General features: G+C 42.8%; 2 protein-coding genes and 1 long non-coding RNA gene across 8 annotated transcripts in view; 2 read left to right on the top strand and 1 right to left on the bottom strand.

Annotated features, from left to right (window-relative positions):
• Positions 1-1,033: 1,033 nt before the first annotated feature.
• Positions 1,034-6,023, top strand: LOC141774656 (uncharacterized). Its single transcript, XM_074647492.1, has 3 exons — positions 1,034-1,196; positions 5,466-5,567; positions 5,752-6,023. The coding sequence occupies exons 1-3, from the start codon at positions 1,148-1,150 to the stop codon at positions 5,835-5,837; spliced, it is 237 nt and encodes a 78-aa protein (XP_074503593.1). The 5' UTR covers positions 1,034-1,147; the 3' UTR covers positions 5,838-6,023.
• A 488-nt stretch (positions 6,024-6,511) lies between these two features.
• Positions 6,512-26,483, bottom strand: part of eml4 (EMAP like 4) — a 45,440-nt gene continuing 25,468 nt past the window's right edge. For 2 of the 3 annotated variants that reach the window (XM_074647488.1, XM_074647491.1), the window contains 18 exons: positions 25,953-25,988; positions 22,967-23,090; positions 22,234-22,383; positions 22,075-22,144; positions 21,809-21,919; positions 21,600-21,695; positions 20,626-20,760; positions 19,562-19,697; positions 15,954-16,102; positions 15,699-15,824; positions 15,460-15,591; positions 15,311-15,378; positions 15,045-15,133; positions 14,866-14,963; positions 12,893-12,980; positions 11,773-11,871; positions 9,668-9,798; positions 6,512-8,858 (listed from right to left, as the gene is read on the bottom strand). In XM_074647488.1, coding sequence (XP_074503589.1) covers positions 8,403-8,858; positions 9,668-9,798; positions 11,773-11,871; positions 12,893-12,980; positions 14,866-14,963; positions 15,045-15,133; positions 15,311-15,378; positions 15,460-15,591; positions 15,699-15,824; positions 15,954-16,102; positions 19,562-19,697; positions 20,626-20,760; positions 21,600-21,695; positions 21,809-21,919; positions 22,075-22,144; positions 22,234-22,383; positions 22,967-23,090; positions 25,953-25,988 — 2,294 coding nt within the window. In that variant the 3' untranslated portion in view covers positions 6,512-8,402. The remainder of the gene's footprint in view (positions 8,859-9,667; positions 9,799-11,772; positions 11,872-12,892; positions 12,981-14,865; positions 14,964-15,044; positions 15,134-15,310; positions 15,379-15,459; positions 15,592-15,698; positions 15,825-15,953; positions 16,103-19,561; positions 19,698-20,625; positions 20,761-21,599; positions 21,696-21,808; positions 21,920-22,074; positions 22,145-22,233; positions 22,384-22,966; positions 23,091-25,952; positions 25,989-26,483) is intronic. The other variant, XM_074647490.1, reaches the window with a different exon arrangement.
• On the top strand, positions 11,378-11,871 carry LOC141774657 (uncharacterized). Of its 4 annotated transcripts, none has more exons than XR_012595405.1 (3): positions 11,378-11,531; positions 11,644-11,686; positions 11,755-11,871. It is a non-coding gene; the product is annotated as an uncharacterized LOC141774657 (long non-coding RNA). The 4 variants fall into 4 exon arrangements; XR_012595406.1 differs by having other exon boundaries at positions 11,644-11,677; positions 11,729-11,867; XR_012595407.1 differs by having other exon boundaries at positions 11,437-11,461; positions 11,532-11,686.

The raw sequence follows: 26,483 nt of genomic DNA, 5'->3' as shown, positions 1-26,483 counted from the left end.
CTCAAAGTAAACCACATGCTCACCAAGTACACTGCAACCAACCTATTTAAAGTGACAACATACTGTGTGTGTATATTGATCTGAACATGTAAATATTAATCAAAACATATTTATTCTGAGCAGAACCACCAGGAAACTGGTAGTAGACCAGGAAACCAGCCACAATGGCACTCAGGGGCAGAACAAATTGCCTTGGGGCTACACGTGGTTATCATCCCTATTCCTAACCTTAACCCTAACCCTAACCCTGCATCCCATTCGCGAAGAATAGGCGAACGTTTTAGCGAATATCTCCCGAACCGAATGTCATAGACACTTAGAAATGTGCTCCGTCTCCCCTAATTTGGCCACGCTGAACACGCCTGTCTTGGTCCCGTGTCTCTACGACCTTCCGTTCCCGAGATACAACAACTTTATGCTAAAGGAAGTGACGTAACTCGGGAACGGAAGTTCGGAGATGCTTAGCAAACGTCTTAGCGAATATTTCCCGGACCGAACGTCGTAGACACTTGGAAGTGCTCAAGGTCTCATTACTCTATCACGTTCACACAAAAAGTTATTGAGGATGATCAAGGATGATCAATATGATCATCGTGGTTATCATACCCTTACCCCCTAACACTGACCCCTAAATAAAATGTATTATTATAAGTATTAGAATGGCAGATAGGAGCGTGCCACTGGTTTATAACCCTGACCCCTAAATAAAGTTTATTATTATATAACTTATTATATAACTGATGAGACTCATGACTCAGCAGAAACACCGTCTGACCCTCAGACACCGTGTCAAGTCATGACTCAGCAGAAACACCGCTGGACCCTCAGACACCATGTCAAGTCATGACTCAGCAGAAACACTGTTTGACCCTCAGACACCATATCAAGTCATGACTCAGCAGAAACACCGCCTGACCATCAGCTAAAAACGATTTATTTTTCTCTTTTGGAACTTTGACCTGAACCAGTTTTGGACAAACAGACGAGAGTTCAGTTTGTGTTCAGATCTGTTATCAGTCTGTTGACCTTCGTCTGGGACTCTGAGTTTCTGTGTTCAGACGTCAGCACAGAATAAAAGTCAAGCTCCGTTCTTCTCGTCTCTCAATTGTTGCTGCTTGTCGAGTCGCATCGCTAAAAAAACAGAAACATGAAGGTTTACCTGCTGCTGCTGCTGCTGCTGCCCGCAATCTGTTCAGGTACATTTAATTATTCAATCTGTTCAGGTACATTTAATTATTCAATCTGTTCAGGTACATTTAATTATTCACTCTGTTCAGGTACATTTAATTATTCACTCTGTTCAGGTACATTTAATTATTCACTCTGTTCAGGTACATTTAATTATTCACTCTGTTCAGGTACATTTAATTATTCACTCTGTTCAGGTACATTTAATTATTCACTCTGCTCAGGTACATTTCATTATTCACTCTGTTCAGGAAGAATAACACACTCACATTTCATTACTTAAACATACTCACAATATTACTCACAACCAATATTGTCACAAAAGGGTTTTCACAGGTAAATGAAGACCCTTTTTCTCTTATTAAGGTATTTTATGACGGAGGGTTAACACTCTTATTAAGGTATTTATTACAGAGGGTTAGGGTTAACACTCTTATTAAGGTATTTATTACAGAGGGTTAGGGTTAACACTCTTATTAAGGTATTTATTACAGAGGGTTAGGGTTAACACTCTTATTAAGGTATTTATTACAGAGGGTTAACACTCTTATTAAGGTATTTATTACAGAGGGTTAACACTCTTATTAAGGTATTTATTACAGAGGGTTAACACTCTTATTAAGGTATTTATTACAGAGGGTTAACACTCTTATTAAGGTATTTATTACAGAGGGTTAACACTCTTATTAAGGTATTTATTACAGAGGGTTAGGGTTAACACTCTTATTAAGGTATTTATTACAGAGGGTTAGGGTTAACACTCTTATTAAGGTATTTATTACAGAGGGTTAGGGTTAACACTCTTATTAAGGTATTTATTACAGAGGGTTAACACTCTTATTAAGGTATTTATTACAGAGGGTTAACACTCTTATTAAGGTATTTATTACAGAGGGTTAACACTCTTATTAAGGTATTTATTACAGAGGGTTAACACTCTTATTAAGGTATTTATTACAGAGGGTTAACACTCTTATTAAGGTATTTATTACAGAGGGTTAGGGTTAACACTCTTATTAAGGTATTTATTACAGAGGGTTAGGGTTAACACTCTTATTAAGATATTTATTACAGAGGGTTAACACTCTTATTAAGGTATTTTATTACAGAGGGTTAACACTCTTATTAAGGTATTTATTACAGAGGGTTAACACTCTTATTAAGGTATTTATTACAGAGGGTTAACACTCTTATTAAGGTATTTATTACAGAGGGTTAGGGTTAACACTCTTATTAAGGTATTTATTACAGAGGGTTAACACTCTTATTAAGGTATTTATTACAGAGGGTTAACACTCTTATTAAGGTATTTATTACAGAGGGTTAGGGTTAACACTCTTATTAAGGTATTTATTACAGAGGGTTAGGGTTAACACTCTTATTAAGGTATTTATTACAGAGGGTTAGGGTTAACACTCTTATTAAGGTATTTATTACAGAGGGTTAACACTCTTATTAAGGTATTTATTACAGAGGGTTAGGGTTAACACTCTTATTAAGGTATTTATTACAGAGGGTTAGGGTTAACACTCTTATTAAGGTATTTATTACAGAGGGTTAACACTCTTATTAAGGTATTTATTACAGAGGGTTAACACTCTTATTAAGGTATTTATTACAGAGGGTTAACACTCTTATTAAGATATTTATTACAGAGGGTTAACACTCTTATTAAGGTATTTATTACAGAGGGTTAACACTCTTATTAAGGTATTTTATTACAGAGGGTTAACACTCTTATTAAGGTATTTATTACAGAGGGTTAACACTCTTATTAAGGTATTTATTACAGAGGGTTAACACTCTTATTAAGGTATTTATTACAGAGGGTTAGGGTTAACACTCTTATTAAGGTATTTATTACAGAGGGTTAGGGTTAACACTCTTATTAAGGTATTTATTACAGAGGGTTAGGGTTAACACTCTTATTAAGGTATTTATTACAGAGGGTTAGGGTTAACACTCTTATTAAGGTATTTATTACAGAGGGTTAACACTCTTATTAAGGTATTTATTACAGAGGGTTAACACTCTTATTAAGGTATTTATTACAGAGGGTTAACACTCTTATTAAGATATTTATTACAGAGGGTTAACACTCTTATTAAGGTATTTATTACAGAGGGTTAACACTCTTATTAAGGTATTTATTACAGAGGGTTAACACTCTTATTAAGGTATTTATTACAGAGGGTTAACACTCTTATTAAGGTATTTATTACAGAGGGTTAACACTCTTATTAAGGTATTTATTACAGAGGGTTAACACTCTTATTAAGGTATTTATTACAGAGGGTTAACACTCTTATTAAGGTATTTATTACAGAGGGTTAGGGTTAACACTCTTATTAAGGTATTTATTACAGAGGGTTAACACTCTTATTAAGGTATTTATTACAGAGGGTTAACACTCTTATTAAGGTATTTATTACAGAGGGTTAGCACTCTTATTAAGATATTTATTACAGAGGGTTAACACTCTTATTAAGGTATTTATTACAGAGGGTTAGCACTCTTATTAAGATATTTATTACAGAGGGTTAACACTCTTATTAAGGTATTTATTACAGAGGGTTAGGGTTAACACTCTTATTAAGGTATTTATTACAGAGGGTTAACACTCTTATTAAGGTATTTTATTACAGAGGGTTAACACTCTTATTAAGGTATTTATTACAGAGGGTTAACACTCTTATTAAGGTATTTATTACAGAGGGTTAGGGTTAACACTCTTATTAAGGTATTTATTACAGAGGGTTAGGGTTAACACTCTTATTAAGGTATTTATTACAGAGGGTTAGGGTTAACACTCTTATTAAGGTATTTATTACAGAGGGTTAGGGTTAACACTCTTATTAAGGTATTTATTACAGAGGGTTAACACTCTTATTAAGGTATTTATTACAGAGGGTTAACACTCTTATTAAGGTATTTATTACAGAGAGTTAGGGTTAACACTCTTATTAAGGTATTTATTACAGAGGGTTAACACTCTTATTAAGGTATTTATTACAGAGGGTTAACACTCTTATTAAGGTATTTATTACAGAGGGTTAACACTCTTATTAAGATATTTATTACAGAGGGTTAGGGTTAACACTCTTATTAAGGTATTTATTACAGAGGGTTAGGGTTAACACTCTTATTAAGGTATTTATTACAGAGGGTTAGGGTTAACACTCTTATTAAGGTATTTATTACAGAGGGTTAACACTCTTATTAAGGTATTTATTACAGAGGGTTAACACTCTTATTAAGATATTTATTACAGAGGGTTAACACTCTTATTAAGGTATTTATTACAGAGGGTTAGGGTTAACACTCTTATTAAGATATTTATTACAGAGGGTTAACACTCTTATTAAGGTATTTATTACAGAGGGTTAACACTCTTATTAAGATATTTATTACAGAGGGTTAACACTCTTATTAAGGTATTTATTACAGAGGGTTAACACTCTTATTAAGATATTTATTACAGAGGGTTAACACTCTTATTAAGATATTTATTACAGAGGGTTAGCACTCTTATTAAGATATTTATTACAGAGGGTTAACACTCTTATTAAGGTATTTATTACAGAGGGTTAGGGTTAACACTCTTATTAAGGTATTTATTACAGAGGGTTAGGGTTAACACTCTTATTAAGGTATTTATTACAGAGGGTTAGGGTTAACACTCTTATTAAGGTATTTATTACAGAGGGTTAACACTCTTATTAAGATATTTATTACAGAGGGTTAACACTCTTATTAAGGTATTTATTACAGAGGGTTAGGGTTAACACTCTTATTAAGATATTTATTACAGAGGGTTAACACTCTTATTAAGGTATTTATTACAGAGGGTTAGGGTTAACACTCTTATTAAGGTATTTATTACAGAGGGTTAGGGTTAACACTCTTATTAAGGTATTTATTACAGAGGGTTAACACTCTTATTAAGGTATTTATTACAGAGGGTTAACACTCATGAAATGAAACGTGGATTCATTAAAAGTGAAAATGGGTTTACCTGTCCACTCTGGATTACTGATGTATTATTGGACAGGTACAGGCTACCAGGTGTGAGATTTTATGTTCAGGTACACAGAACTTTATGTTATTAGTTATTATTTATGTACTTTAAGTTATTAATACCTGAACATAAAAACTCTGGACAATCTTTAGTTTATTTCAGCAGGATCATCCTTTCGGTTTTCTAACTCAGAGTCCATGTCGGGGTCTGAGGTGTGATCTGACCAGGTGTGATCTGACCAGGTGTGTTTGTGTTGCAGCTCAGAAGTTTAACATTCAGTGTTACGGTGAAGACTTCCTGAATGTCAACAACATGCTGCTAACCTGCACCAGTAAAGTCCGCCAGGCCTGCTACACCAGAGGTGATTATAATCTGATTTAAATTAACTTTAAAAGATTAAAAATCTATTTTTTCACTTGTTGAACTAAAAGTGATGTCGGTTCAGTAAATCAGGACAATAAATATTTACAGCTGGATCTTTGTGAGGTTTAAAAGTTGTCATGCGTGGAGGCTCTGATGATGCATTTCCTGTTTGCTTGTTGCAGATAATGGAGAAAAAGGTTGCACTCTGGAGCACAACTGCTCTAAACCCGGCTGGACCTGCTGTCACACCAACCAGTGCAACGCGTGAGCCAATCACGGCCCAGGAAACACTGATGACATCATCAAACACATGATGTGAAATCAAATTAGGGAGAGTTCCCAGAATGCAATGTGTTGCTTTTTCTGAGCTCAGTGTGTAAACATGAATATTTACAGTTTCTGGACTTTGAATCATGTTTCTGTGGACTTAAATAAATAAACTCAGAACTCTGAACTTTGACTTGACTCAAACTCAGAACCTGCTGAGATCGTTCAGGATTCACTTTGAGTCTAAAAATATAATAAATAAATAAACTCAGAACCTGCTGAGACTGTGAGGAAGAGTTCAGGAGTCTAAAGAATTATAATAAAGCATTAGAAGAAGTAGAAAATGTTCTTCCGGGGAAGCATGCCCCCCTAGAGGATCCGAGGTCCAACCAACACGGTCTCACTGGTGTAACCTGTTGTAATTTGTAGCAGAGCTGTGTCTATCACCTTGGTGAGATTCACTAAATTTGGGCACCAATGTTAATATTTAAAAGTACACTCTGCATAATGACCGTCTCACATGGGTCCACTGGTCCAATGTACATTAATACTGGTGGCTCTTTAAACTTTATACCACCTAAAGGCCAAAGCCGACGCTGTACACTGAGATGAACTCACCTGTACTGTCACCGTCGCCACGGAAACAGCAACAGGAAGGAATCTTGAGGTGAGTCGTCAGTTTTGAAAACATTTATTTGCATTTTTTTGTTGAAATCTTCAGTACAGTCTGTCGTCTGACAGGAATGCATAAGAGAAGACATGATTGGCTCAAAACAGTCACATGAACATCATCATCATCATCATCATCATCATGGGTATCAATGTCGTTACTGAACACTGTAAAATAAACAAACACTTGAATCCAGAATCTCCCACAAGACCCCGCCCTCCTGTAACCCTGCCCCTCCCTGAACATCAGGTGAGTCCCTGAATATCCAGTGAGTCCCTTGTTAACATCCAGAGTCCCTGAACATCAGGTGAGTCCCTGAACTCTGTACAAGCCCTTCAGAGTGACGAGCGTAGAAAAGATGAAGATATTAAAGATGAAAAGTATTAAAAAGGCAAAAACATGAATGACACCCCCCCCCCCCACCCTCTCCTTCCCCTGATAGGCCCCGCCCCACCCGGAGTGACATCATCATGACATCATGACATTCAGAAAACATTTTGAACAGAAATGGTCCAGAAGAGACAAAAACAAACATCATCAGCAGTAAGTCACTGAAATCCAGCCAATCAGGGGAGAGGAGCTCCTGTGTTTCCTGTGACCTGATTGGCTGAGAGATGCGAGTGTTGAATGTGATTTTTTACAGTGTAGCTGAGGAGCTGCTGCCCCCCCCCCCCTGGTGGTAAACAGAAATATACACACAGATACCTGCAGTATATACAGACAGATCCTCTGTGAGAGAGACGTCTCACTCTGATCCACTTCTGATTAACAAAAACATTAAAGTCACAGTTTTTACTCTGGAGGTCACATGTCCTGTCTACTTCCTGTTTACATCATTATGTTCTTGATCTCGCAACACTACACTGAAGCTGATCCGTCTCCAGCTCTCGAAACAGGTCCAAGAACTGTGTCTCTCAAAACCAGACCGGACTGGTTCTGACAGTTTTAAGCCAAATTAAAAAAACAACCAGTTTCTAAAAGACATTTAAAACTTCCTGTTCGACTGCTCTGCTCTGATTGGAGGAGAAAAAGTCACCTGAAAAGACGACTGTCACACCTGTCAGTTTTCAGTCTTTTGTCTCGTCCAAGTGTCTCACCCTGTTCAGGTGTTCAGACTTGTCCTCTGCTCTCTGCTGACCCCTGTGGCAGACAGGTAGAACGCACACCTGGACCAAGGTGACATTATAAACTAACCCTATCTTTGCTCAGGTAAATCCCACTCTCCAGGTGTGACAGGTATCTTTGCTCAGGTAAATCACACTCTCCAGGTGTTTCAAACTGTGACATCATGTTTGTTTAAACCGAAGGAAAGTTTATTTTAACTGATGTGAAGAAACATGTGACACAGCCACAGGTTTGAGTCCCGACGCACGCACGCACGCACATACTTCTATCCTTGTGAGGACCCTCACTGACATAACATGCCCTCGCCTCTTACCACGACCATTCTTTGTTTCTATTGATTCACATGTAGTCAACTGTCGACATTAACAGACTGGTCTGAGATCAGCTCCTCTGATCTGTGATCAGCTCCTCTGGTCTGAGATCAGAGATCAGCTCCTCTGGTCTGAGATCAGCTGGACGTTTCTTCTGATTGGACGTCAGAGATGATGATATCCTGAGGAAGTCCTACTGAATGTACTGAATATGTCACCCTAACCCTCTCTGTGATTTGAGTTGTGATTAATCCTGTTGTATTAACTCTTACTGAACCATCACAGCTACATGCCTAACCCCAACCCACATCCACTGAACGTAGACCTGATCCAACCTTAAAACCAAGTCTGAACCCTCAAACAGACATTTAAAAAGTGTCCCCCCCCCCCCCCCTTTACCGTCTGGTCCTCACAAAGATAGCTGTACCAACACTCACACACACACACAGACGCTCTGGGCCTATGAGGGCGGGGTGAGGGGGGGCAGCCCTTCGTCGCTGGGCGTGGCGGTGTCGTCGCTCGGCTCCAGGCTGTCCTTCAGACTCACCGTGCTGTCCGAGGGGGGCGGGGTCGACTCGGAACGGGGCGGGGTTAACTCGGATATGGGCGGGGCTAGCTCTATGGGGGGCGGGGTGTCCGGGGAGGGTTCTTGTGTCCCATTGGCTGTCGGGGGAAGGACGGGTTCCGGTGTGGGCGTGGCTGCTCCGGGAGGAGGCGGGGTAAATATGGGGTCTGCCCGATGGGGGGCGGAGTTAGAGAGGAGGCCGTCGGTGAGAGACAGCGAAGACTTTTCCACCAAACGCCACTGCATGATGCTGGTGTCCTTCCCCCCCGTCGAGATCAGGTGACTGTCGTTATACAGGAAGCTGACGTTGGTCACATGACTGCTGTGGGCGCTGTACTTATGACTGGGAGCCTGTAGACACACACAGATTATTGATTATTGATTGACTGATCACATAAGACTCACCCCAGTCATCTGTTATAAAATGTCCTCTGGAAAAGTTCACCACACTGGAAACCAGTACAACTGGAAACCAGTATAACTGGAAACCAGTACAACTGAAACCAGTTCAACTGCAACCAGTACAACTGGAAACCAGTACAACTGCAACCAGTACAACTGAAACCAGTACAACTGAAACCAGAATAACTGCAACCAATACAACTGGAAACCAGTATAACTGCAACCAGTACAACTGAAACCAGTATAACTGGAAACCAGTACAACTGAAACCAGTATAACTGGAAACCAATACAACTGGAAACCAGTATAACTGCAACCAGTACAACTGAAACCAGTATAACTGGAAACCAGTATAACTGCAACCAGTACAACTGAAACCAGTATAACTGGAAACCAATAGAACTGGAAAACAGTATAACTGCAACCAGTACAACTGAAACCAGTATAACTAGAAACCAATACAACTGAAACCAGTATAACTGGAAACCAGTACAACTGAAACCAGTATAACTGAAACCAGTACAACTGAAATCAGTATAACTGGAAACCAATACAACTGAAACCAGTACAACTGAAACCAGTACAACTGAAAACAATACAACTGGAAACAGTATAACTGAAACCAGTACAACTGAAACCAGTACAACTGAAACCAGTACAACTGAAAACAGTACAACTGGAAACAGTATAACTGAAACCAGTACAACTGAAACCAGTACAACTGGTAAACCAGTTCAACTGGAGTGTGTGTGTCTCACCTTGGGCGTGGAGCACGGGTAGGCAAACAGGTGAACTTTACAGAAGTCGTCAGCCAGAGCGATCACCTTCCTGTTGTGAGATCTGATCAGAGCGTTGATGTCGGTGCCGTCTGAGCCCTCCGGCCACACACCTAACAAACACACACAGAGATACACACATTAAACAACACAAACACACACACACACACACCCTGGACGGGTAGTCAGTTCAAGAGCATAAAAGTACTCCTCGTGTCAGCGCTCTGTAAACATGCTAAATAAAGTACCTAATGTAACAACACATATAAAATAACATATATTTATATATATATATAAATATATATATATAAACTGGGGAAAAAAAGTTCGGAAACTTGTGTTTGGTGGATTATTTCTCTGTTGTTACAATGCTAATGGTCATTGTATTCTACATGGTTGGAAAGCCTGTTTATTGACCTTCACAATGATGTCACACTTGTAAGGATCATGTATTTGTGGGATGAGCAGCACAGCTGATGATGTGGGGAGCGCCCAAGAACAATGTTCCAAAATGCTCTGCCAATGGTAAACAGTGTATTCTCATAAGGCTACCAGGAAGCCTGCAATGACTGCCCTTCACCATCAGGCCCGTTGGCGCTGGTGTCTCCAACACAGACAATGGAACCTGAACATGTGGGGGAATGTCATGTTCAGTGATGAGTCCAGGTTCTGTCTGCCAAAGTCGGATGGCAGGTCAAAGTATGGAGACGACGTGGAGAACGCTATGCTGATTGTTGAACCGATGGAGTAACAGCTTTTGGTGGGGGCAGTGTCATGGTGTGGTGTGGGGGGGCATCTCCCTCACTGGCAAAACAAGGCTTGTCATCATTGAAGGCCATCTCAATGCAGGGAGATATCAGGATGAGATTCTGCAGCCAGTGGTGATCCCATATCTCCACAATCTGGGACCTAACTTCATCCTCCAAGAAACAACCCCCCCCCCCCACAGAGCCAGGGTTATCACAGACTACCTCCACAATGTGGGAGTAGAGAGAATGGAACGGCCTGCCAAGAGTCCACACCTCAACCCAACTCAACACTTGTGGGATCAGCTTGGGCGTGCTGTACGTGTTAGAGTGACCAACACAACCACGCTGGCTGACCTGCAACCAATCCTGGTTGAGGAATGGAACGCCATCCCACAGCAACGTGTGACCAGGTTGGTGACCAGCATGAGGAGGAGGTGCCAGGCTGTTGTGGCTGCGTATGGATCTTCCACCTCTACTGAGGCTCCTGACGGTGGATTCAATCAATCAATATGTCTTGTTTGTTCCTTGTTACTGATAGAGAGTTCAATCATCCACCAAACAACTCACAACAAGAGTCAACACCAACAGGAGAATACACTGTTTACCATCGGCACCGGGGCTCCACACATCATCAGCTGTGCTGCTCATCCCACAAATATATGATCCTTACAAGAGTGACATCATTATGAAGGTCAATAAACAGGCTTTCAACCATGTAGAATACAATGACCATTAGCATTGGAACAACAGAGAAATAATCCACCAAACACAAGTTTACTAACTTTTTTCCCCAGTTTATATTGACTTGGATTACTTTCTAATTAGCAACTACTCATTTATAACAGTTTGCCAGAGTATGCAGGACCATCGTCAGTTTACCAGGTGTGCAGGTGCACTAAGTGTACTAAGAATGCAGATGTGTAGGTGCACTAAGTGTACTAGGTGTGCAGGTGTACTAGGTGTTTAAGTGTACTAGGTGTGTAGATGTACTAGCAGTGCAGATGTACAGGTGTACTAGGTGTACTAGGTTTGTAGGTGTACTAACCAAACACATGGTATCCCAGTACACAGGTGTACTAAGTGTACAGGAGTACTAGGTGTACAGGTGTGTAGGTGTACTAGCCGAACACGTGGTATCCCAGTACACAGGTGTACAGGTGTACTAGGTGTACAGGTGTATTGGGTGTACAGGTGTGCTAGGTGTACTAGGTGTACTAGGTGTACAGGTGTACTGGGTGTACAGGTGTGCTAGGTATACTAGGTGTACAGGTGTACAGGTGTACAGATGTACTAGGTGTACTAGGTGTACTGGGTGTACAGGTGTACAGGTATACTAACCAAACACGTGGTATCCCAGTACACAGGTGTAGGTCGCCCAGTTGATGTCTTTACACTCGGAGCGATTTCTGATCAGTTTACAACCATTTGGAACGTCCCCTGAAAACAAACAACAGTTACTACACAACACTACTACAACTTCACTGTACTTTAAGTGTACACTACTACAGTGCTACAACTTCACTGTACTTTAAGTGTACAGTACTACAGTACTACAACTTCACTGTACTTTAAGTGTACACTACTACATCTTCACTGTACTTTAAGTGTACACTACTACAGTACTACAACTTCACTGTACTTTAAGTGTACACTACTACATCTTCACTGTACTTTAAGTGTACACTACTACAGTACTACATCTTCACTGTACTTTAAGTGTACACTACTACATCTTCACTGTACTTTAAGTGTACAGTACTACAGTGCTACATCTTCACTGTACTTTAAGTGTACAGTACTACAGTACTACAACTTCACTGTACTTTAAGTGTACACTACTACATCTTCACTGTACTTTAAGTGTACAGTACTACAGTGCTACATCTTCACTGTACTTTAAGTGTACACTACTACAGTGCTACAACTTCACTGTACTTTAAGTGTACACTACTACAGTACTACATCTTCACTGTACTTTAAGTGTACACTACTACATCTTCACTGTACTTTAAGTGTACAGTACTACAGTGCTACATCTTCACTGTACTTTAAGTGTACACTACTACATCTTCACTGTACTTTAAGTGTACACTACTACATCTTCACTGTACTTTAAGTGTACAGTACTACAGTGCTACATCTTCACTGTACTTTAAGTGTACAGTACTACAGTGCTACATCTTCACTGTACTTTAAGTGTACACTACTACAACTTCACTGTACTTCAAGTGTACACTACTACAGTACTACATCTTCACTGTATTTTAAGTGTACACTACTACAGTGCTACAACTTCACTGTATTTTAAGTGTACACTACTACAGTACTACAACTTCACTGTACTTCAAGTGTACACTACTACAGTACTACATCTTCACTGTACTTTAAGTGTACACTACTACAGTGCTACAACTTCACTGTATTTTAAGTGTACAGTACTACAGTACTGAGTACTCACAGTAGAGGATCTCGTAGTCTCCAGAGTTGGACATGATGAAGTTGTTGTCAGGTGACCAGTCCAGGTGTGTGATGTAGCTGGAATGTCCCTGTGGAAATATTCAGGTAAGTCATGAACACACCTGAACATCATTAGCTCATCACATGACTCTGTTTCAGCAGCAGGGAACTCTGGGATATGTAGTTCTCTACTGGAGAAGGTGAGTGAAGATAATCTCACCTGTCTGAACGTCATACTGACTGTTCAACAGGTAAAAGGAGATAATCTCACCTGTTGAACTTCATACTGACTGTTCAACAGGTGAGAGGAGATGATCTCACCTGTTGAACTTCATACTGACTGTTCAACAGGTAAAAGGAGATAATCTCACCTGTTGAACTTCATACTGACTGTTCAACAGGTGAGAGGAGATAATCTCACCTGTCTGGACGTCATACTGACTGTTCAACAGGTGAGAGGAGATAACCTCACCTGTCTGGACGTCGTGGTTCAGTGAATGAAATAAAACTGTATTCTTACTCATACAAACATCAACAGAGTGATGAAGAAGATCTGTGTGTTCACAACCAGCCAGGTTAACAGAGAGCCTCACTAACCCATTAATCCCCTCTGGTGCTAATAGAACTCAGCGTGAGGTCATCACAGGTCGGGTACGTTATCTCTGAGTCGCTGCTGAAGCTCAAACGCTCGTCGCTGTATTAGATCGTTAAATAGCTAACAGGGTAAAACAGAGACATCTGATTGGTTGATGCTTCACCGCGTCATGAACAGCATCTTCTCATATCTCCAGAATCGCTCCTCTGATCTACTTCACACTTGAGGGGTGTTATGTTGGGGATCCAAGGTGTTCAATATGAACGACCCTAACCCTAACCCTAGTGGGGGGGGGGGGAGGGGCTTCTGAGTTCACTTTAGCTGGACACACGAGCGTTCACACGTCCTCCCAACAACGCCGCTAGCAGCACTGCTGGGGGCCGAGCAACTGGCCCGCTCCGAACGGCCACGTCCTCCCAACAACGCCCTCCCAACAACGCCGCTAGCAGCACTGCTGGGGGCCGAGCAACTGGCCCGCTCCGAACGGCCACGTCCTCCCAACAACGCCCTCCCAATAACGCCGCTAGCGGCACTGCTGGAGGCCGAGCAACTGGCTGGATAAAATCATAAAGGAATAATAATAATCATCAATAATAATAATTTAGCCACGATAATAGGGCGTCTGTGGCTCAGAGGGTAGAGCAGGTTGTCCACCAATCGGAAGGTCGGTGGTTCGATCCCCGGCTGCTCCGGGTCACATGTCGATGTGTCCTTGAGCAAGACACTTAACCCCAAATTGCTCCCAGAGGCATAGCCATCGGTGTGTGAATGAGTATTTAGATTAGATCCTGATGGGCAAAGTTGGCACCTTAGTAGCCTCTGATATCTGTGTATGAATGTGTGTGTGAATGGGTGAATACTGACATGTAGTGTAAAGAGCTTTGAGTGGTCGGAAGACTAGAAAAGCGCTATATAAGTCCAAGTCCAAGTCCAAGTCCATAATAAAGACTTCTTCATATTTCCTCCCTTGTTGCCACTTGTTCTACGGTTAGGTGACTTCCTGTTTGGGTTAAGTGACTTCCTGTTAGGGTTAGGTGACTTCCTGTTAGGGTTAAGTGACTTCCTGTTAGGGTTAAGTGACTTCCTGTTTGGGTTAAGTGACTTCCTGTTTGGGTTAAGTGACTTCCTGTTTGGGTTAAGTGACTTCCTGTTAGGGTTAGGTGACTTCCTGTTAGGGTTAGGTGACTTCCTGTTTGGGTTAGGTGACTTTCTGTTAAGGTTAGGTGACTTCCTTTTAGGGTTAGGTGACTTCCTGTTTGGGTTAAGTGACTTCCTGTTAGGGTTAGGTGACTTCCTGTTAAGGTTAGGTGACTTCCTGTTTGGGTTAAGTGACTTCCTGTTTCTCCCTCCCATAAACAAACAGCAGCAGACAGACTTACCGTACACTTCCCGTATCGGCTGTACTTGCGTCCTCTCTCGGAGACGGTGTAGAGGTAAATAAAGTTATCATGAGATCCAACCGCCAACAGACCGCCATCTACTGACGCACAGAGGAGCATTCTGGGTAATGTAGTTCACTTCTCTCATAACATCGTCATAAAAACGTGACTTCACCCACCGACAGAGAAACGCATCACTGACAGCTGCTCGTTGCCGTCGGTGTGGATCGCCACCAAGTCCGTGGTCTCCGCATCCAGAACGTACCACCTGAGACAAGAGAGACCAGTTAGACCATCATGAGACAGGTGGACCAGTTAGACCACCATGAGACAGGTGGACCAGTTAGACCACCATGAGACAGAGAGACCAGTTAGACCATCACGAGACAGAGAGACCAGTTAGACCATCACGAGACAGAGAGACCAGTTTGAGTGGGGTACTGACTTTCCTGAGTGGGTTCCTATGGCGACCACGGCTCCGCTGGGATGGAAGTCTGCACAGTGTCCGTGTTCCTGAGGGAGAGACAGAGCTGTCAATCATCTGTAAACAAGCAATCAACCAATCAGCTGAAAGAGTGACCCGCCCCCTCTGACCTCCAGCGTGCGGCTCCATTGGAGACTGTGATCCACGGAGCTCCAGACACAGACCAGCCGGTCCTGAGCGCACGTCAGAAACATCCCTCTGGACGGGTGGGACGCCAAACCCCAGAGCTCATCTGTGTGACCCTGAACACACCACAACATTACTGAGACCCTGAACACACCACAACAACACTGAGACCCTGAACACATCACATTACTGGTGACGTCATGATGATGTCATGTGGTTTTACCTGGACCTCCACCAGGAAGCCGTCGTTGAAAGTTCCTCTCAGGATGAAATTACGAGACGTCCCGACCAGAAACTCGTCCCCCTTCCCCTCAGAAACCGCTCTGATGGTTCCGTACTGATCCGGGACCTGGAGACACACACAGTCAGGTGACCTCTGATCTTTGTCTTCTTATCAAGTTTAAACTCTCAGCTTCGTATCACTGTGTGTGTGTGGTGTGTATCAGAGTGTGTGTATATTACTGGAGGTGTGTATTACCTCGATGTCGCGGTCAGATCTCAGCTCGTGGTCCCACAGGATGATTTTTCGGTCTTTACCTCCTCCGGTCAGCAGAGTGCCGCTCCTCATTTCACACACACAGAACACACTTCCCTCATGACCTTTGACCTGCCGACTGATCTGAAAGGCTACACACACACACACACACACACACACACACACACACGTGAGTCTGGGCTGTCCTCTGATGGAAGAATCAGTCAGTGTGTCTGAAGTTTTCTGCAGCAGCCAGCAGATCACACACTTCCTGTTTCTTTGACTTCCTTCTTTAACTTTCATAAACACCAATTATCACAGGTCACATCCCACGCTGAGCTACTAGTAAATATCACAGGTCACATCCCACGCTGAGCTACTAGTAAATATCACAGGTCACATCCCACGCTGAGCTCCTAGTAAATATCACAGGTCACATCCCACGCTGAGCTCCTAGTAAATATCACAGGTCACATCCCACGCTGAGCTACTAGTAAATATCACAGGTCACATCCCACGCTGAGCTACTAGTAAATATCACAGGTCACATCCCACGCTGAGCTCCTAGTAAATATCACAGGTCACATCCCACGCTGAGCTACTAGTTAATATCACAGGTCACATCCCACGCTGAACTACTAGTAAATATCACAGGTCACATCCCACGCTGAGGTACTAGTAAATATCACAGGTCACATCCCACGCTGAGCTACTAGTAAATATCACAGGTCACATCCCACGCTGAGCTCCTAGTAAATATCACAGGTCACATCCCACGCTGAGCTCCTAGTAAATATCACAGGTCACATCCCACGCTGAGCTCCTAGTAAATATCACAGGTCACATCCCACGCTGAGCTCCTAGTAAATATCACAGGTCACATCCCACGCTGAGCTACTAGTTAATATCACAGGTCACATCCCACGCTGAACTACTAGTAAATATCACAGGTCACATCCCACGCTGAGGTACTAGTAAATATCACAGGTCACATCCCACGCTGAGCTACTAGTAAATATCACAGGTCACATCCCACGCTGAGCTCCTAGTAAATATCACAGGTCACATCCCACGCTGAGCTCCTAGTAAATATCACAGGTCACATCCCACGCTGAGCTACTAGTAAATATCACAGGTCACATCCCACGCTGAGCTCCTAGTAAATATCACAGGTCACATCCCACGCTGAGCTCCTAGTAAATATCACAGGTCACAACCCACGCTGAGCTCCTAGTAAATATCACAGGTCACATCCCACACTGAGCCCCTAGTAAATATCACAGGTCACATCCCACGCTGAGCTCCTAGTAAATATCACAGGTCACATCCCACGCTGAGCTCCTAGTAAATATCACAGGTCACATCCCACGCTGAGCTACTAGTAAATATCACAGGTCACATCCCACGCTGAGCTCCTAGTAAATATCACAGGTCACATCCCACGCTGAGCTCCTAGTAAATATCACAGGTCACAACCCACGCTGAGCTCCTAGTAAATATCACAGGTCACATCCCACACTGAGCCCCTAGTAAATATCACAGGTCACATCCCACGCTGAGCTCCTAGTAAATATCACAGGTCACAACCCACGCTGAGCTCCTAGTAAATATCACAGGTCACATCCCACGCTGAGCTCCTAGTAAATATCACAGGTCACATCCCACGCTGAGCCACTAGTAAATATCACAGGTCACATCCCACGCTGAGCTCCTAGTAAATATCACAGGTCACAACCCACGCTGAGCTCCTAGTAAATATCACAGGTCACATCCCACGCTGAGCTCCTAGTAAATATCACAGGTCACATCCCACGCTGAGCTCCTAGTAAATATCACAGGTCACAACCCACGCTGAGCCACTAGTAAATATCACAGGTCACATCCCACGCTGAGCTCCTAGTAAATATCACAGGTCACATCCCACGCTGAGCTCCTAGTAAATATCACAGGTCACATCCCACGCTGAGCTCCTAGTAAATATCACAGGTCACAACCCACGCTGAGCCACTAGTAAATATCACAGGTCACATCCCACGCTGAGCTAGTGGTAAATATCACAGGTCACATCCCACCCTGAGGTTGTAGTATAGGCTGTAGTATAGACTGTAATATAGGCTGTAGTATAGGCTGTAGTATAGTAGTATAGGTTGTAGTATAGACTGTAATATAGGCTGTAGTATAGGCTGTAGTATAGTAGTATAGGTTGTAGTATAGACTGTAATATAGGCTGTAGTATAGGCTGTAGTATAGTAGTATAGGTTGTAGTATAGACTGTAATATAGGCTGTAGTATAGGTTGTAGTATAGGCTGTAGTATAGTAGTATAGGCTGTAGTATAGGTTGTAGTATAGGCTGTAGTATAGGCTGTAGTATAGGCTGTAGTATAGTAGTATAGGCTGTAGTATAGGCTGTAGTATAGGTTGTAGTATAGTAGTATAGGTTGTAGTATAGGCTGTAGTATAGGCTGTAGTATAGGCTGTAGTATAGTAGTATAGGCTGTAGTATAGGTTGTAGTATAGGCTGTAGTATAGTAGTATAGGCTGTAGTATAGGTTGTAGTATAGGCTGTAGTATAGTAGTATAGGCTGTAGTATAGTAGTATAGGCTGTAGTATAGGCTGTAGTATAGTAGTATAGGCTGTAGTATAGTAGTATAGGCTGTAGTATAGGCTGTAGTATAGTAGTATAGGCTGTAGTATAGACTGTAGTATAGGTTGTAGTATAGTAGTATAGGTTGTAGTATAGGCTGTAGTATAGGCTGTAGTATAGGCTGTAGTATAGTAGTATAGGCTGTAGTATAGGTTGTAGTATAGGCTGTAGTATAGTAGTATAGGCTGTAGTATAGGTTGTAGTATAGGCTGTAGTATAGTAGTGGACTTGGACTTGGACTTGGACTTATATAGCGCTTTTCTAGTCTTCCGACCACTCAAAGCTCTTTACACTACACTACATTCACCCATTCACACACACATTCATACACTGATGGCAGAGGCTACTAAGGTGCCAACTTTGCCCATCAGGATTTAATCTAAATACTCATTCACACACCGATGGCTATGCCTCCGGGAGCAATTTGGGGTTAAGTGTCTTGCTCAAGGACACATCGACATGTGACCCAGAGCAGCCGGGGATCGAACCACCGACCTTCCGATTGGTGGACAACCTGCTCTACCCTCTGAGCCACAGCCGCCACAGTAGTATAGGCTGTAGTATAGTAGTATAGGCTGTAGTATAGTAGTATAGGCTGTAGTATAGTAGTATAGGCTGTAGTATAGGCTGTAGTATAGTAGTATAGGCTGTAGTATAGTAGTATAGGCTGTAGTATAGTAGTATAGGCTGTAGTATAGGCTGTAGTATAGTAGTATAGGCTGTAGTATAGTAGTATAGGCTGTAGTATAGGCTGTAGTATAGTAGTATAGGCTGTAGTATAGTAGTATAGGCTGTAGTATAGTAGTATAGGCTGTAGTATAGTAGTATAGGCTGTAGTATAGTAGTATAGGCTGTAGTATAGGTCATAATTGACGTGATGATTGACAGCTGTGACTGTCTCAAAGAACTAGAACTCTGTCTCGTTTATTACCAACACAGATCAACAGTCCAGACCCCCTACTCACCTCTGGTCCCCTTCCCGGTGGGGGTCTCAGCAGAGCTCCTGGTCCAGACCAGCAGTACTCCTCCAGAGTCTCCGGTCAGGATGTCTCCGGTACTCAGGAAGGCCAGACACTGAACGAACTTCGGCTTCTCGTATTTCTGAGAACACAACAGGAAACAGGGGTCAGAGTTAGACCAGGACTACAGACCGGGACTGCAAAGTTAAACCAGGACTACAGACCGGGACTATAGAGTTAGACCAGGACTACAGACCGGGACTGCAAAGTTAAACCAGGACTACAGACCGGGACTGCAGAGTTAAACCAGGACTACAGACCGGGACTATAGAGTTAGACCAGGACTACAGACCGGGACTATAGAGTTAGACCAGGACTACAGACCGGGACTGCAAAGTTAAACCAGGACTACAGACCGGGACTATAGAGTTAGACCAGGACTACAGACCGGGACTATAGAGTTAGACCAGGACTACAGAGTTAGACCAGGACTACAGACCGGGACTGCAAAGTTAAACCAGGACTACAGACCGGGACTGCAAAGTTAAACCAGGACTACAGACCGGGACTATAGAGTTAGACCAGGACTACAGACCGGGACTATAGAGTTAGACCAGGACTACAGACCGGGACTATAGAGTTAGACCAGGACTACAGACCGGGACTATAGAGTTAGACCAGGACTACAGACCGGGACTATAGAGTTAGACCAGGACTACAGACCGGGACTACATTTCGTATTAATTAGTTCTCCTTTAGAAAATGAAATATCAGAGAACATGCTGACAAAACCGTTTTTGTTTCTTTAAGAGAAACTTAAAAAATCACTAAAATGTAAACATTTCTAAGAAGAGTGAAACCTGAATGTATTTCCTGTGTGTCCACACGGACTTCCTGTTTCCTGTTGAATTTGAAGGAAAACCAAATAAAGTGTGATCCAGCTGCTGAGGTTTCTTTTATCTATGTGTTATATTTCATTAAAATAAAACAACATGTTGCCATGGGAACAGAGAAAACATACGTATGTTGATCGACGTTAATGTCAATCAAAAATAAAAATGTGTCCTCACCCCAAAGATTCCCTGTTTACGAGCCAGCGAGTTCCCAGACCAGGTCCAGAAGAAGATGTGGGACTTTCCACAGGTGACGATGGTGTTAGGGTCTGTAGGGTGGAACTCCACCGCCAGGACCACCTCGTTAGTGCTCTGAAACAAACCAGTTACAACCAGTTAGAGATCAGTTCCACTCAGTCAGCAACCATTTACAGACCAGTCACACCAGTTAGAGACCAGTCAGGGACCAGTTTACACCAGTTTAAACCAGCTAGAGACCAGTCAGGGACCAGTTTACACCAGTTTAAACCAGCTAGAGACCAGTCAGGGAGCAGTTTAAACCAGCTAGAGACCAGTCAGGGACCAGTTAACACCAGTTTAAACCAGCTAGAGACCAATCAGGGACCAGTTAACACCAGTTTAAACCAGCTAGAGACCAGTCATGGACCAGTTTACACCAGTTTAAACCAGCTAGAGACCAGTCAGGGAGCAGTTAACACCAGTTTAAACCAGCTAGAGACCAGTCAGGGACCAGTTAACACCAGTTTAAACCAGCTAGAGACCAATCAGGGACCAGTTAACACCAGTTTAAACCAGCTAGAGACCAGTCATGGACCAGTTTACACCAGTTTAAACCAGCTAGAGACCAGTCAGGGAGCAGTTAACACCAGTTTAAACCAGCTAGAGACCAGTCAGGGACCAGTTAACACCAGTTTAAACCAGCTAGAGACCAGTCAGGGACCAGTTAACACCAGTTTAATCCAGCTAGAAACCAGTCAGGGACCAGTTTACACCAGTTTAAACCAGCTAGAAACCAGTCAGGGACCAATAAGAACCAGAGCTGGCTGCATGTTTACTTCCATCTATAACCTGATAGTTTATATATAGAAACACTGACATGTTATATAGTGAGATGTTGTTACATTGGAGGACAATAAAAACTACTAATAATACAATATAATATATCATCACATATTGTTTGGAGTGTTCACCTTGATCTCAGCGATCTTTGACTTCTTCTGCCAATCCCAAACGGTCAACATGTGATCGTTGCAGTCGTCAACAACACTCAGGTGCTGACCCGAGTCCTGATGGAGACACAGAGACACACAGAGACATAGTGATGGACAGGACAACAAACATCCGAGCAGTGGGGTCTATTTGGACTACAGTTCCCATGATGCAGCTGGGTGATACTCACAGCTTTGGAGAAAGCCAGAGAGCCGACGCCTCGCTCGAATGTTCCCAAACCGACAACCTGCAGAGTGGACAGACTGACGCTGTCCCAAATCCGGACATGAGGCTGTAGAGCCTGAACACACAGAACGGTCCGGTTTTATTAGTCTTAGTCTAGTTCCTGTGTCTCAGATATGAACATGAGAATATAGAACCTGAACACTCAGAACGGTCAGGTTTTATTAGTCTTAGTCTAGTTCCTGTGTAGATATGAAATCATGTTGTCCTCACCCGTCCATCTTTGTCCACTCCTGCGATCTGTCCTGTAGCGATCCGGATCTTATCAGGGTGGATGGCCAGACTGACGGACAGACAGAGACATGATGTCACAGACCAGAGCAGCCAATAGGGGCGCAGCAGATGATTTATATGCTAGGAGTGTTTTCTCACCACTTGACGCAGTCGGTGTGTCCGAGGTAATGTCTCTGAGTTCGTTCTTCGTAGTTAAACAGAGCGACGACAGAAGCGACGAAGTAAACGATTTCTCCAGTTGGAAGGAGGTAAACATTCGCTCTGCAGTCTCTGCCGCGGTAACCATACCTGCAGGAAGTCAAGGAAGCACCTGGAAAACACCTGGAAATCTACTCACCATCCACTAAATCTACTAGAGATCTACAGAAGATCTACTGAAGGTTTACTAAAGATCTAATGAGGGTTAACTAGAGATCTACTAAAGATCTACTGAAGGTTTACTAAAGATCTAATGAGGGTTAACTAGAGATCTACTAAAGATCTACTGAAGGTTTACTAAAGATCTAATGAGGGTTAACTAGAGAGCTACTAAAGATCTACTGAAGGTTTACTAAAGATCTAATGAGGGTTAACTAGAGATCTACTAAAGATCTACTGAAGGTTTACTAAAGATCTAATGAGGGTTAACTAGAGATCTACTAAAGATCTACTGAAGGTTTACTAAAGATCTAATGAGGGTTAACTAGTGATCTACTAGAGATCTACTAAAGATCTACTGAAGGTTTACTAAAGATCTAATGAAGGTTAACTAGAGATCTACTAAAGATCTACTGATGATCTACTGTAGATCTAGTAGAAATCTATTAAAGTTGTGTGTGTGTGTGTGTGTGTGTGTGTGTGTGTGTGTGTGTGTGTTTGTGTACAAGGATACACCCATTCCAGCTTCAGTCTTTCTGAAGGAAGTTCTGTCCGAACGTCTTCGTAGTTTTCTACGTCTGAAGGGATGAACATGGTGATCGGTCGACCGCGCATGAACATCTTGATGTGATTCCCCTCTGAAACACAACACACATCTTAATGTGAAGGACAGGTGAAGGACAGGTGAGTGACAGGTGAAGGACTGGTGAAGGACAGGTGAAGGACAGGTGAAGGACAGGTGAAGGGCAGGTGAGGGACAGGTGAAAGATGGGTGAAAGACAAGTGAAGGACAGGTGAGGGGCAGGTGAAGGACAAGTGAAGGACAGGTGAAGCAGGTGAAGGACAGTTGAAGGATAGGTGAAGGACAGGTGAGGGACAGGTGAGGGACAGGTGAAAGATGGGTGAAGCAGGTGAAGGACATGTGAAGGATAGGGGAAGGACAGGTGAGGGACAGGTGAAAGATGGGTGAAAGACAAGTGAAGGACAGGTGAGGGGCGGGTGAAGGACAGGTGAAGGACAGGTGAAGCAGGTGAAGGACAGGTGAAGGACAAGTGAAGGACAGGTGAGGGACGGGTGAAGGACAGGTGAAGCAGGTGAAGGACAGGTGAGGGACAGGTGAAGGACAGGTGAAGGACAGGTGAAGGACAGGTGAAGGATAGGTGAAGGACAGGTGAGGGACAGGTGAAGGATGGGTGAAGGATAGGTGAAGGACAGGTGAGGGACAGGTGAAGGATGGGTGAAGCAGGTGAAGGACAGGTGAAGGACAGGTGAGGGACAGGTGAAAGATGGGTGAAAGACAAGTGAAAGACAGGTGAAGGACGGGTGAAGGACAGGTGAAGGACGGGTGAAGGACAGGTGAAGCAGGTGAAGGACGGGTGAAGGACAGGTGAAGCAGGTGAAGGACAGGTGAGGGACAGGTGAAAGACAAGTGAAGGACAGGTGAGGGACGGGTGAAGGACAGGTGAGGGATGGGTGAAGCAGGTGAAGGACAGGTGAAGGACAGGTGAAAGATGGGTGAAGCAGGTGAAGGACAGGTGAAGGACAGGTGAGGGACAGGTGAAAGACAAGTGAAGGACAGGTGAGGGACAGGTGAGGGACGGGTGAAGGACAGGTGAAGGACAGGTGAGGGACAGGTGAAAGACAAGTGAAGGACAGGTGAGGGACAGGTGAAAGATGGGTGAAAGACAAGTGAAGGACAGGTGAGGGACGGGTGAGGGACGGGTGAAGGACAGGTGAGGGATGGGTGAAGCAGGTCAAGGACAGGTGAGGGACAGGTGAAAGATGGGTGAAAGACAAGTGAAGGACAGGTGAAAGATGGGTGAAAGACAAGTGAAGGACAGGTGAGGGACGGGTGAAGGACAGGTGAAGGACAGGTGAGGGACAGGTGAAGGATGGGTGAAGCAGGTGAAGGACAGGTGAAGGACAGGTGAGGGACAGGTGAAGCAGGTGACGTCACTAACATGCTATTTAGTAGTTAAAACAGTAGTTGAGATATTTTTATGTCAGAAACCTCAGAATGAAACCAACTACGGCGGCGTAAATATCCCACAATGCAATGCGACAGTAACGGCAACGCTCATAACGGACGTTATTTAACATCAATAACGCTTCATTTTAACTGGATCAGATTTCTCTTTGCTAGGCGTGATATATATTTAAAATGAATAAAGACGTTGTTTTGGTCACATGGGGTTGGCACGGGTTACCACGGGTTACGCGTCTCGAACCGGCGAGGAGGCTCTCAGGAAGTGATGACATAAAATACAGCTCAGATATAAACTAGTATTTAGTCACACAGTCGTACGCTGAACAACAGAACACCTGAGGTCTGTACTATGAAGAGGATGTGGCGTTGGCGAGGTAACTTCAGGGTTAACCCTTTAAGGGTTTCCGTGCTACGAAGCTGGATCACTTCTTACCGGGGTAGATCTCCATGGTAACTGATGCTGAACAGCTGACCTGCTCCGGAGCAGGTTAGCTGTTCCAGATAAGAGATCAACTTGTATAAAAGCACCGCCTACTGACCTATCAGAGCTCAGTGAGGTGATCGTATGATAATATTACAAACAGATGAAGAAGTTTAAGTCATAATCAGACTAAAAACAACTCAGTTAAACTGACAAATACAGGACGGACAGCGGACTTTATGCTGAGGGTGTTGACCGCTTGGAATTATGTTTTCATACTTATTTTTTAACTTCCTCTTGAGTCCGTTTCAAACCGCCTGAGAGGGTGGGGGTTTGCAGCTGGAACACGCCGTGGTGTTAGTACTGGGCATGGTTAGGTATAATCCAGTCATCCGTTATACTTTAAAAGTTATTTATAGCTAGACGAGTATATCTGACTTTTGAGTGTTCCGTTAAATTAATAACTCTGTTAATTTACGCATTCACACATCGAGTTTTTGTTTGCCAGCTGTTCTTCTGCATTTGGCTGCTTCAACTGTTACTGTTAGTCTGATTAAGAGTTTAACTTCTTCATATCCGTCTAATATACACACGTAGGCAAAATTGTTGGTACCCTTCCGTTAACAAAAGAAAAACCCACAATGGTCACTGAAATAACTTGAAACTGACAAAAGTAATAATAAATAAAAATTCACTGAAAATTAACTAATGAAAATCAGACATTGTTTTTGAATTGTGGTTCAACAGAATCATTTAAAAAAAAACAACTAATGAAACTGGCCAGGACCGCTTAGTGTGATCTCGGTTGTTAGGGTTAGTGAAGCCAGATAACGAGAAGATACCCTAGGTATGTTGAACTCGCTTCGTAGTACAGACCTCTGTTGAGTATGTAGAGCAGAAGATGAAGCCAGCCAGAGAGAGCGAGAGCGAGAGCGAGAGAGCGAGAGCGAGAGCGAGAGCGAGAGCGAGAGAGAGAGAGAGAGAGAGCGAGAGCGAGAGAGAGCGAGAGAGAGAGAAAGCACTCATTCAGCTGCTGTTAGCATGTTAGCATGTCAGCATGTTAGCTCGCTCTGACGACTCATCAGGACTTACCAGCTTGGCTGTTTTTCTCTCGTGTCGACATTTTGGCTGGTTTGAGACAAAGACATCGTCACTCAACAACAACAAAAACAACAGAAACAAACATAGCAACAACAACAATATAAACAACAGCAACAAAAACAACAATATAAACAACAATATAAACAACAACAAACACAACAATATAAACAACAACAACAGAAAAACACAGAAACAACAATATAAACAAAAAAATAACACTAACAACAATATAAACAACAGAAACAAACAGCAACAACAGCAACAGTATAAACAACAACAACAAAAACAGCAACAACAACAGCAACAATATCAACAACAACAAAAACAGCAACAACAAAAACAGCAACAACGACTACAAAAACAGCAGCAACAACAAACAACAACACAAACAAAAAAACAACAGAAAAACACAGAAACAACAATACAAACAACAAAAGCAACAAAAACAAACACAGCAACAACAACAATATAAACAACAACATCAGTAACAACAATATTAACAACAGCAACAAAAACAACACA

This window comes from Sebastes fasciatus, chromosome 9 (assembly GCF_043250625.1).
Source record: "Sebastes fasciatus isolate fSebFas1 chromosome 9, fSebFas1.pri, whole genome shotgun sequence".
In the NCBI taxonomy this organism is placed as follows: Eukaryota; Metazoa; Chordata; class Actinopteri; order Perciformes; family Sebastidae; genus Sebastes; species Sebastes fasciatus.
Note: the sequence above shows the minus strand (reverse complement) of the source record. Positions and strands in the feature narration are given on the sequence as shown.